Below are 12,131 nucleotides of genomic sequence, written 5' to 3' on the forward strand. Positions count from 1 at the left end.
GTTCAAGTCCCTGCTCTGCCATATGTTGGCCAGGTGACCTTGGGTGAGTAAACTCACTTCCCTGAGCCTCCGTGTCTCATCTCTAAACTGAAGGGGTAGGAATCCCCACTTTAAAGAGCTGCTGTATGGAGTGAGGGAGAGATAAAGGCTGTAGGGCACACAACACAGGAATAGGCACAAAATGAAAGGTGACCGTCACCATTTTCATTATCCAGGGGCTTCAGTATTATGGTATGAGATGCCTTTTATTGAGGGTCAATTATGTCACTAAGGACTACGCTGGCTCTTTTTAAATATTTTGTCCCTAGACCTCACAACCAATCCTGCAGATAGGTCCTGTTGTGTTTATTGCAGGGTTGTTAGGGGATTGTGCAAGGTCACCCGACTGTGGGGTGTGGAGCTGGGGGCGGGACTTGTCCTGCGGGTTCTGGAGCTGGTGCTCCTCCTAATACACAGCCCACCTCCCCAGCTCCTCTGAGAGGCCAGATGCCCCTGGTCAGTCGGGCAGGCAAGTCCAACCTCTCCTTCCTTCCATCCTTCGTGCCAACATTTCCAGGGCACTAGCTCCAAGACAAGCCCCTTACTGGGCAATGGACACAAGATGGCACAGAAACACTCCCTGCCCTTGAGGAGCCAGCACCGAACAGAGCAAAGGGCCGAGCCGCATCCAGACTGCTCCACACGCGTGTATCAGCGAAAGCTAACTGTGTATGTAACAAGGGATTCCAACAGACCGTCTTCAGAGAAAGAACCATTTAGCGTCTCTCCCAGTTCTAGGGGCTCACTGGGCAGTGTCTTCTAAGCTTAGCCATGGGGCTACACTTACCTGACAGGTCAGCTAGACTAGAAGGTCCAAGACAGCCTCACTCACAGCCTGGGAGTTGATACTGACTGTTCATGGCATGCGCTGGTTCTCCTCTGTGTGCCCTCAAATCATCCGGTAGGTGAGACAGGTTCCCTTGTATAGCAGAGTTCCAGAAGAGCGAAAGCAAAAACCGCAAGGCCTCATGAGACCCAGGATCCAGAACTCACGTGCCGTCACTTCTGCCCATGCTACTGGGCAGAGCAAGTCATTTTCTATCACTGGGCCAGTACCCATGACACACATTTGTGATCCATCACGTAAGGCTCAGAGGTCAGCTCAGAATGAGGATGAGGGGTCAGTCTGTGCCCCAGTCAAGTGTGATCCTAACTGGCCAATTAATTTTTAACTCAGATTAAAGTATGCTGAATTGTGAGGTCATTAGAATGGGTTGTATCCTCTGACCAGTGGAGAAACTGAGGCACACAGGGTCAGCCAGTGTGCAAATAGAATGAGTCAGCCTTCATATGAAGAAACTGAGGCCCAGAAACAGGAATTCTCTTGTCCAAGGTCAGGCAGCAAGTCTGTGACAGAGCCAGGAGTGACCCAGGTCCCTACCAGCCAGCCCGCTCCTCTTCCCTCTCTACCCCATGAGGCAGCTGGAGCTGGGAATGGCCTGGGCTGGGGCAACGGGACGGTCATCCTCCGCAGGGCTGTGTCTCCTCTGCCCCCATCTCTGCCATGTTTGTAAAGTGAGCCCTTTCAATGCGCCTGGCACTGCATAAGGCACTTAATCATTACCTCATCTGATCCAAACAGGACTGTCCCCACTTTACAGATGATAAAGTAGGCCCCAGAGAGGGCACTAACTCACCCAGGGTCTCGCAGCTGCTGGGCCCATCTGCCTGACACCACAGCCTGAGCCTCCCATGCTGCCCCAGAAAGAGCTCAACCTGATCCAGGGCCCCCAGTGGGGTGAGAGGCAGCTCTGTGGCCCTCAGGGGTCTCAGGTTGATATACCCTACCTGAGGAACTGCTTCAGAGGCCTGGGTGGGGGCAACAATGGCCAGGGTCCCTTGGAACCAACTCTGAAAGTGGAAGGACCCTGAGTGATGTCCTGGTCCACACTCCCACCATTTTACAAATAGAAAAACCAGGACTGGATCAGAACCCAGGCTTCTCCAGGGCCCTCCCACTGCACTGGAGGCTGGGGGCAGGTGAGCAGGCCCTATCAGGCTGGTGAGACACACACAGGGCTGCTCTGTGGCATTCAGAGAGCACGTTTATTTACAAAGCGCTTTACAAACATCAGCTTATGCCTCCCCACAGCCCCCTGCGAGGTAGGTCAGTAGTCATATCTACAGTTTACAGATGGGGAAATTGAGGCACAGAATGGGGGTGTGGCCTGCCCCATGTTAAAGAGACCTTCCCAACCACCCATCCAAAAATAACAAAAGAAACAAAAAAGCACTGGTCCTCCTTCCTCTGAACTCCAGAGGGTATGACCAGCCCTGCTCTAGCACTGCCCCTCCCCACAATGGGCAGCCTGACCAGGAGCCACAGGGGCCTCAACCCCAGGGGCTGTTGTTCAGCCTTGCAGATTGTCACTGGCCCAAGCTGAGCAGGACAGGCCAGTGAGGTCTGAAGATTAAAGGAAGAGGGGGGCGAGGTGACTTCATTCTGCAACAGTGGGTCACGCAGGGAAGGAGCCCACCGTGGGGCACAGCAGGAATCGGCAGATCCTGGTTCAGGGAAGCTCAGAGCACATATCAGGGAAGCAGAAGTGGGGAGGGAGAGTGAGCAAAATATCCCAGGGGCTGCAGGGAGCAGTGGGGAGGAGGGCACTGCAGTTCCCCTGGGGAGGACAGTCAGTGTGCCCCACTGGCTGTTCAGAACAGAGTCCTGCCTCCCCAGGACCCTCAGAGGCTGTGCCAGATGGAATCCTAGATGCCAAGCCCCAGTACACCCTCTACCCACTGCAGAGGGAGCAGGCTGAGTGGGAATCTTGGCCTGGGATACTCTCTGCAGGGCCTCACTCAACCCTGCCAAAGGCCAGGACGGTGCCAAGGGGCTTGGCTTGAGTACCCCAGAGCCGGCCGTCCTGAGCCCTTGTCACTCTGCCAGGCAGTGCCAGGCCTCTCAGCACAGGCCTGCAGGACCCTATGGAGGTGGGGCTGGGCTGCAGACTTGCTAAGCTCCTCCTTGGCCAACGACCTGCCCATAGGACAAAGTGAAAGACCCTGCCCACAGTGGAAGGGACAGCAAGATGGCCCAGCATCCACTCCAATGCTTGCCCCACGGGGGTGTGTTTGGGCAGAGCAGGAGGCACTGATCTTCCTCGCCAGTCCAGGATGGTGGGTCTGGCCCTGAGTGTGCAGTGGGTGCCCCAGGCCAGGGCCCCGCTATCTTGACTCCAGCCCCTCCAAGTATTCCAGGGCCACATCGTAGCAAAAGTGGTACTGATCCTGGGGAGAGAAAGAGAGGGAGGAAATCATGAGCCTGACCCCGACTCCAGTATTGTGGCGGGGGTGGGAACGGGGAGCGAGAGGGCAAGCATGAGCCCAGGCCCGCCCTCGGGGAGAAGGGGGAAATGGGGGTAATGTTTTAGGACCACAGGGCTAGAACCAAGGCCCAATGGTGGGGCCCAGATATGGGAGAGTGGTTGCTAAGGAACCCAGCCTGGCATGGACCAGGAAGGTAGAAGTGGCTGGGCACGGGACACAGCCCCTCACCATGGTCTCCACCATGTTGGGTTTGTAGTTCCGGAGGGTTTTGGCAGCAAAGAAAACGTCCACCAAGTTGTGGCAGCGTATCATCTCCAGGACGGTAGAGCAGGCGCAGAAGGTGCCACTGCGTCCTCCCCCATTTCTGAATGAGAGATGCAAAAGGTTTGGGGCGGGGCTCAGGAGTCAAAGGTGAGGGGTGGGGCCTTGGAACCTGAAGGTAAGGAAAGGGTCAGGGAACCACGAAGGAGGGGCAGAGAGCCTAGAGGAGCGGGGCGGAGCTAGGGAATCTAGAAGGGTGGGGCAGAGAGCCCAGAGGTAAGGGACGGAGTTAGAGAACACAGAAAGGAGGGGCCAGAGAGCCTAGAGAAGAGGGGCGGAGCTAGGGAACCCAGAAGGAAGAGGCCAAAGAGCCCGGAAATGAGAGGCAGAGCTAGGAAACCCAGAAAGGAGGGGCCGAAGAGTGCAAAGGTGAGGGGCGGGGCAAGGAAACTAAGAAGGGCCAAAGAGCCCAAGGTGAGGGGCAGAACTAGGGAACTCAGAAGGGCGGGGCAGAGGACCCTGAGGTAAGGGGTGGGGCTAGGGAACCCAGAGAGAGGAGGAGAGGGCCCAGAGGTGACCAGCAGGACCAGGTTAAGGAGGATCAGGGGCTAGGGCATCTCAGAAAACATGTTCTCAAGGCGAAACAGACTGCAGATTCTGAGAGAAAGGAGGCCAGACACACTCCAAGAGAAACACCCGGAGACAAACGCAGTGACAAAGAACGGCTGGGTAGCAGCAAGCGCGTACCCAGAGAGCAAGGTGGAACAGGAACGCTGAGAAGACCGGTCACCACCTGGCAACGTGGGCACACAGGCACAAACGTACCCACACCCCAAGTCAAGCCCACAGCCTCCCACAGAGCTCCACCCCCTCTGTGCCTCTCCCTCCTTCCCTGTGACTCCATGTGTGGGGTGCCTCCTGGGGGATGGCAGACTGAGGCGGCCCTCACTCCCCTTCTCAGGGGTCTTTCCCACCAGAAGAACCAAAACCCCTGGGGGCCAGGCCCAGACTGACTCAGCTTCCCACCAACTTCCAGTAGGCCCAGCCTGCCACTCGAGAGGCTCGGTAAGTGCTGAAAGCATGAAAAAGTGGGGAGCAAGGGAGTGACTGCACCCAGACATGAGTGAATACATGAACTTATGAATGGGGTATGCAGATGGATGGATGGATGGATGGATGGATGGATGGATGGATGGATGGATGGATGGAAAAAGTCGCATGTGTGCATGCATGAACAAAGGCTGGTATCCTGTTGGCATAAAAAGTGTGCCAAAATCTCATGGGGTAAAAAATTCTGACAAAGGACTCTCAAATTGGCAAAGTCAGACATCACACAGAGGGTACTAGGCAATTGTTCAGGGCTGAGTCTATAGCCTGGAAACTGACTGGATTCCTCCAGGGCCAGCCTTGGCTGGTTGGGCAGCATCCAGGTCACAGCCATCTGAGAGCCCAGGGGTTTCGGTGCCAGCTTTGCAGTCCAGCCAAAGCCGGCACCCTTTCAGACTGGACCTCTGCCCCTGGCTCCCCAACCCCTCCACCCGCCCTCCTGCAGGGCAGGTACTCACAGGCAGTGCACAATGGTGCGCCCATCCCCACTCTCGGCCTGCCACTTGTCCACCTCAGCCAGCAGGTGCAGGAAGGCCTTCTTGGAGTCAGGCGTGTCCCGGTATGCAGACCAGCGCAGGAACTGGAAGTGCCGCACCAGCAGGTGCCCCTCCTGCAGCTGGAGACAGGGGCAGCCAGCCACGGGGACATGAGCACCAGAGTCCCAGGGGCCCCTGATGACCCGGAGGGTCATTAAAAGCTGCCCCAGCCGCCACCCAGGGTCTTTCCCTGGGGCTCCTCAGACCACTCACCCGAGAGATGTTCTGCACCCGGAAGACTCGGGCCACTAAGTCTTCATCTGCTGTGCCCGACATAAACTCCACCTCCATGAGGCCATACTGCTGCCGACCTGGCTCTGGCCAGTACTGCAGGCAGGGCTGGGCATGGGCACGGAGAGGGGAGAGCTGAGTAGAGCCTGGCCGGGGCTCACCCCATAGCCATGCCCACTCCCAGGGCTCCACATTTGCCCTGTAGCTCCCACGCACCCTGGCCCACCCACTCACTCCAGACTCACCTTCAGCGGCCCTCCAGTCACCACCAATCACCCACAGGCTGCAAGGCCCACCTGTCCCAATACGTTCTGCACTGACACGTTCAGATCAGCCAAGACGAACCCTTCACAAACAGTGCACTGATGCCTACTGCTGTGCAGCTAGAAAGCTACACCTTAACCGGTTCACACGCTCCTACATGAGGCTGCCTGCTTCCAGGAATAGGCCTGGATCACTCCCACCCACCCCAGAACCTCCCCCAGCCTTCTCTCTCACTGCCTCTGCCCTTCAGCACCAGCTCCCAGAGGTGGGGTGTCCCTGATGCTGCAACACAGTCCGGTACTCCCACTTCTGCCCCAGGACCCCTCCATGGAGTCAGGGTTCTACATACAACCCCCTCCCAGACTCGACTGTGGAGGGACAGAGGAGGTACAGCCCTCCGACCTCATACACACACACGTACATATACACACACACGTGCACACACACACGCGCGCACACATCCTCCAGGCTAAGTATCCTGAGCCTCAGTTTCTAGTCTTAGCTCTGCCTGAAGCCCATGAAAGGCTCTTCCTTTCTCTTGGCCCCAGTTTCTCCATCTGTCAAATGCCTCCCAACCTCTTCCAAAAAGACACCATGCTCATCAGTCCCCTCTGACCACAGCCCATGACAGGAGACCACCACCTTCCCCGTTTTGCCTCAGGTCCCGGCAACGCGGTGCATTCAGAACTCTGCACAGGCTGCTCCCTCTCCACGGGTCACTCTTCCTCCACCTCCTCAGCTACTCAACTCTGCCCTTCCCACATATCTCCGGTCAGACACTACCTCCTCCAGGAAGCTGTCGCTGATACGTGGTCCCCTGGGTTTCTCTGTCCCTGTGCCAGCTCTTTGAAAGCCCTTTTCCCTCTGTGCTGTCACTATCAGTTTTTCTACCTGTTTCCTCCTGGACCAGGAGATCTGGGAGGGGCTGTGTCTCTTCTGCCTCTGTCCCCTCCCTGCCCACTGCAGGGAGCAGTTCCTGGGCAAAGTTGGTTGAACAGATGAGCAAATCAGTGCCCAGTGAATGATGTCTGTGTGAGCCTCCCTCTGGGCCTCTCCCCTCTACCCGAGCAAGGATGGTTCCTGCTACACCCAGGGCTGAGGCCCATTACCCTGTAGTCCTGGGTCATTTTCACAAAGTGCCTGATGCATAAAGAGCCCAGTTAATGAAATATTCTCCAGGAGGCCATTAAGAAGCTGTTGTACTCATTTTACAGCAAATCTTCCTAGCCTCGAGCCCAGCAGAAAGCCGGAGTGGGAAGGGGTCCAGAGACCTACAGCACATGGTCAGGCAGGGCTGGAAGGCTGGGTATCTGTACTTCTTGGGAGCTCCAAAGGGAAATGGGGGAGTCAGTGGGGCTGCCCCCAGGCTGAGGTCACTGAACCAGTGTCTGGGCCAATCTCAAATGCAACTGTCACACTCATCATCTTTGTCCCTGCCTACTGCCTACACGTACCACATGCCTACTGTGCACCAGACACAGCAGTGCCATGCATCCTATGCACACCTGACCTGGTCCTCACAGTAACCCCTTAAGAACAGGTCCTATGATGGCCCCCATTTTACAGAGAAGGAAAGTGAAACTCAAAGAGGTCCATCAACTTACCCTAGATCAAACAGTCAGAAAGTAGGAGGCTTCAGTTGTACTCTACCTCGGAGGCCCCCGTGAAGGGCGCTTTAGTGGAGTGACTAAAAGAGCAGAAGCTCTGGAATGAGGCAGCCGAGGCCGGGGAGCGCAGCTCTGCCCCTCCCCAGCCATGTGACCATGGAGAAAGCACTGTACGTCTTTGGGTCTTAATTTTCTCACTGAAGCCTTCCCTCCAAGGTCATTATAGATTCTAAATAAGACCATGAGTGCAAAGCAGTCCCTGGCTTAGCAGGGGGCCAATAAAGAGCAACTGTGGACAGATGCAATGGCTCATGCCTGTAATCCCAGTACTTTGGGAGGCCAAGGTGGGAGGATCACTTGAGGCCAGGTGTTCAAGACCAGCCCAGGCGACATAGTGAGACTGTGGTTCTATTTAAAAAAAAAAAAAAAAATCAGCCAGCTGTGGTGATGCAGCCTGTAGTCCCAGCTACTCCACATGCTGAGGTGGAAGGGTGGCTTGGGCCCAGGAGGTTGAGGCTGTACAACGCAGTGAGCTATGATCCCGCTACTGCACTCCAGCCCGGGCAAAAGAGTGAGACCTTGTCTCAAAAAAAGAAAAGAAAAAGAGCAACTAGTGGTCTCCCATCTAACACCCTTGTTTTACAGATGAGGAAACTGAGGCTCTAAGAAGGTGTATGACTCGTCACACAATAAATAGATGGCAGAACTGGGACCCAACTCTTGGCTTTGGGGACCATGCCGCTGAATACACAGAGGACCTGGGCAGCAGGTGGCCCGTCGGCCTGGCCAGTGGAGGCCTCACCCAGGCGGAGTTGGACTGGTTCAGCTGGTTGAGCATGACGATGGAGGTGCACCCGTAGTCGTAAACCAGTCGCCAGAAGTCAGGAGTGGTGCTCTGCAGCGGGTGCAGGGTCACGATGAAGGCCGCGCTCCGTGTGTAGCTCTGCAGGGAAACCGGGACCAGGGAAACCGGGACTCAGCGGGGCCCTGTTCCCGGCCCCTGGCCTGGGCTGAACCTCTGCCCCAGACTGTCTTCCCGCACTGCCCACCCTGAGTTGGGCGGTTGTGCCCCACAGGACCAGGCTGCCTCCAGTGGGCCATTTCTGATGTTGGTCGGCACACGGAGGCCCTGGGTTGACAGGGTGGGCCCAGGACCCCCAGAACTAAACAGCAAAAGTTTCCAAAGGTATGGTGAGGGGAGCTTGGGCATGAGGCTGAGCTCACGGCAGAGGCTGGCCAAGCTTACTCCCTGCCTCTGCACTTCGGCATCTGCTATTTTGGCTGCCTAGGCCAAATTTCCCAAATGTCTATATGGTTCTCTCCCTCACTTCTTTCTGGTCTTTGCTTATCACCTCCTCAGAGAAGCCCCCCCCCCACCACCTCATCAAAAATAGCCCCCCGCCAACACCCCAAATCCACATTAAACACTCTGCCTGGCTGTTTTTGTAGAAATTTCCAGTTGATGACATTTCATTGTATATTTATTTCCTGACTATCCCACTCCATCTCCTAAAAGCAAGGTTCAGGAGAGCAGAGCTTCCAGGGTGTGGTCTCCACCCAGAGCCCTGGAGGAGTAAATATTTTGAATAAATAAATCTCTAGGTCCCTCCCAACTCCATCAGTGAAGGGTCTGGGACCCCAGGCTCCCCAGGCAGTGACAGGCCCTGACGCTGCTCACTGCTCCCTCGTCCTGCCAGGGGAGCTGGCACCCGGCCTTCTCTCATCAGAGATCTGGCTCCCAGGCTCCCCTGGTGAGCTGCCCTGCCCCACCCTGTGCCATGTCCCCCTCTCTTTCCTGAGCTCTTCTCACCCCCGGTCTTCCTCCCGACCTAGGGGCTGGCACAGGCTCCCATGACCCTGGTCTTTGTCTGGCTTCTTCTGGCCTTGACCCTGACTTGGGCCCTGACCAAATCTTGATCTGCCCTTTGTAATCCTGCAAGTTGCAGTACAGAGAAACAAGGAGCCCCCCTGGTCCCCCAGTGGTCCCTCTCCAGGACTCTCTGAAGGCTCTTGATTAACAACTCCTCAAGGCCAGGCCCAGCCAGACTCCAAAACTCAGGCCTGGGTGCCCAACGGGGCTCCTTGCAGACTTGACCACCACAAAAAGACTCCAGCTGGCCCCTCACTGACGAGTTCAGGGCCTGTCTGAGAAATGGGGCCTCCTGGCTCCTGAGCCAATAGGACCCGCATGGCTGGGGTCAGACATCAGAGGCATCAAGGACCTCAGGATGGGACAGGGCTGTCCCAGAACTTCTCCATGTGATAACCCACCCATCAGGGCCAGGGAGCCCCAGCTCAGGACCCTCAGACAGTCTCCCTTCCAGGCCCCCAGTGTGCAGATGGGCACCCTAAGGTCAAGGAGGGGGCTGGGCATGAAGGTACAGCTTTCTAAGTTTAGTTCGAAGATCTTCCCAGCACTACATGCCACTCCTCCAGGACCCCTGACCCCTCAGCAGGCGGGATGTCCCCAGGCGAGCATGTGAGCACACATTCCATCCACCAAGCTGAGTGACAGTGACCGATGGGCCCCTCACATCTCTCTCATCAGCGGCTAGGGCTGCTCTTCCCCTCTCCTTCAGCTGATGCCCAGAAGCCCCGTGGGAGGTCACCCTCTTTAAAGAAACCCCGTTGTCCCCTGCACTGTCCTGCCAAGGGGTTCCTGGCCAGGCATCAGGCCATAAAAAGTCCATCTCCCTCTTACCCGCTGTGGGAGAACCTTCCCTGTCGGCATCCCTCATTTCTGTGTGGAGAGACGCAGCGGTGACACACCTGGCCCTGACCCACCCTTCACTCACTCCTCCCATAAGCGAGGCTGCTTGGCTCCACTCCCTCTTTTTCCAGGCCAGCCTACCCTCGGAAAGCATGCAGTCAACTGCTCCTGCTCCCTGCCAGTAACGGCCAGTCCCTGACAGGGAGGGGTGGCCTGCGGTTACACAGCTATGTTGGGGAGAGGCGAAGGAGCGGCACACCCATTGGTCACACATCTCAAACTCCATCTCCAGTTTTATCTATAACATTTGATCTCCACCCGTGTGTCTCCTGTGTCTATGTATGAACTGGTTCCAGTGTCACAGGGATAATAATCCTAGACCCTTCCTGCCTCAGACAGCAGCATCTTGGAGCCATTTATCAGGGGCCTAAAATGCCAGCACCCATCTCCTGCGCTGCTTGCAACCCTTAGTAAAGGAAGCGGAGCCTCTGAGCTGGGAGCAGGGAAAAAGACTTCTAAACGGCTCCTGAGCCCTCAGAGGGCCCACGCCCACCCAGAGAAGAATGGGGCCAGAGATCACTGTCCCAGGCCTGGTCCTGGAGCAGACTCCAGCTCACTCTCCCCAGGACAAGCTCCCCTGGCTCCAGACATCAGGTCTCAAGTTCCACCCCCAAACCCTCGAGGTCTCCCCAGCCAAAGCCCCCTGAATCACTCATCCTACCCCAGGCTCTGCTGGGCCTGATCCTGGAGACAGCCCTGCCTGAACTCCACAAACAGACCCCACTCAGGCAGAGTGTGGGGGACACTGGCTTGAATACCCTGAATGGAAGATCCCTAGGGGTAGGAGGGTCACGCACGATCCTGTTCCCCAGAATGGGCAGGGGTTCCCCCAACCAGAGCCTTCAGCTCTGTTCCCTTGGCTCGTGGACCTTCCCTGATGCTGCCGGGAGGGGGAGCCCCAGAGCCCACTCCACCCTGAGCTCTCACATCAGTCAGAGCCGCATTAATGTAGTTGTTGGGGTCCCCATCAGTGGAGATGAGGAAGGGCAGGCAGCGGTCGGGTGGCAGGACGTCCATGCTGCGGTTCTTGTCGCGGTTTCGGGGCAACAGGGCGATGCTGCACTCCTCCACGTCCAGCGGCGGGGTGACCGAGTTCAGCGTCTACAGGGAGCGGGGGTGGGGACAGAGAGTTATGTCCAGAGCTTGCTGGGCCTCCTCACATCCCCATGAAGGAGGCTGGACTGAGTTACTAACTGCATTTTATGGATGGAGAAACTGAGGTCCAGAGAGAAGGGTACAGGGCAGGGACCCAGACTCCCGGTCTCTAGGCCACTGTAGGGCCTGGACAGAGTTCTAGAGCCCACAGTCTACCTCCTTGCCATCCACATAACCTCAGACAAGCTACTGCATCTCTCTACCTCAGTTTCCTCGACTGTGAAATAGGGAAGTAATATGCCTACTTCATAGGGCTGTTGGGAGGCCAAAGTGAGATCATGAAAAGCACTGGGCTGGGCTCGGCACACACAGACGGGCACAGTGAGGATCTCTACTAGCTCATCAGTGCCTTCACTGAAGCAACCCCTGAAACCCCATGCCCTCCACAAAGCAGACTCCAGGCACTTGGAGAGGGGGTCACCTTCCTTGGTCACGGCCCTGTCTGAACAGAATGAAGTCCTAAGCACCGGGCACTGAATCACACCCGGATCTCTGGAGCATCTCCTCCACCCCCGTGCCGTCACGCCTCACACAGCCAGACCCAGGGGCTCTGTTTCTTTCTCTTGTTCTTGGAGATCCCTCACAGGGAACGCAGCCTATCATGATCCCCAAAGCCTGACACCCTCCTCCTGGAATCCTGCACCTCCTGTGAGAAGTGCCAGGTCCCCAGCACGTGCCATCCTGCTGAGCCACTGCAGGAACCTTGGAGTGGAGAGGACTACTGAGGTCTCTGCCCACCCAATGATCACTCTCAGGCTTCTCTGGAGAACCAGGCTTTTCCCATCTCAGCCATGTGATATGGTGAGCCTGGTCCTGCCCCAAGAGCCAGGCCTTGGGTACGTGACCAGAGCCAGGGGCAATCAGCGACCTCCATCTCTCTGACCTGTGACTGGT

The 12,131-nt window shown here is 56.7% G+C and overlaps 1 protein-coding gene across 23 annotated transcripts in view; it reads right to left on the reverse strand.

Annotated features, from left to right (window-relative positions):
• Nucleotides 1–2,066: 2,066 nt before the first annotated feature.
• PTPRU (protein tyrosine phosphatase receptor type U) overlaps nt 2,067–12,131 on the reverse strand; it is a 91,149-nt gene continuing 81,084 nt past the window's right edge. For all 23 annotated transcript variants that reach the window (XM_005544185.4, XM_074014308.1, XM_005544184.4 and 20 more), the window contains 6 exons: nt 11,010–11,183; nt 8,115–8,255; nt 5,424–5,549; nt 5,133–5,290; nt 3,535–3,670; nt 2,067–3,267 (listed from right to left, as the gene is read on the reverse strand). In XM_005544185.4, coding sequence (XP_005544242.1) covers nt 3,205–3,267; nt 3,535–3,670; nt 5,133–5,290; nt 5,424–5,549; nt 8,115–8,255; nt 11,010–11,183 — 798 coding nt within the window. In that variant the 3' untranslated portion in view covers nt 2,067–3,204. The remainder of the gene's footprint in view (nt 3,268–3,534; nt 3,671–5,132; nt 5,291–5,423; nt 5,550–8,114; nt 8,256–11,009; nt 11,184–12,131) is intronic.

The sequence above is a fragment of the Macaca fascicularis genome, chromosome 1 (assembly GCF_037993035.2).
Source record: "Macaca fascicularis isolate 582-1 chromosome 1, T2T-MFA8v1.1".
Classification (NCBI taxonomy): Eukaryota; Metazoa; Chordata; class Mammalia; order Primates; family Cercopithecidae; genus Macaca; species Macaca fascicularis.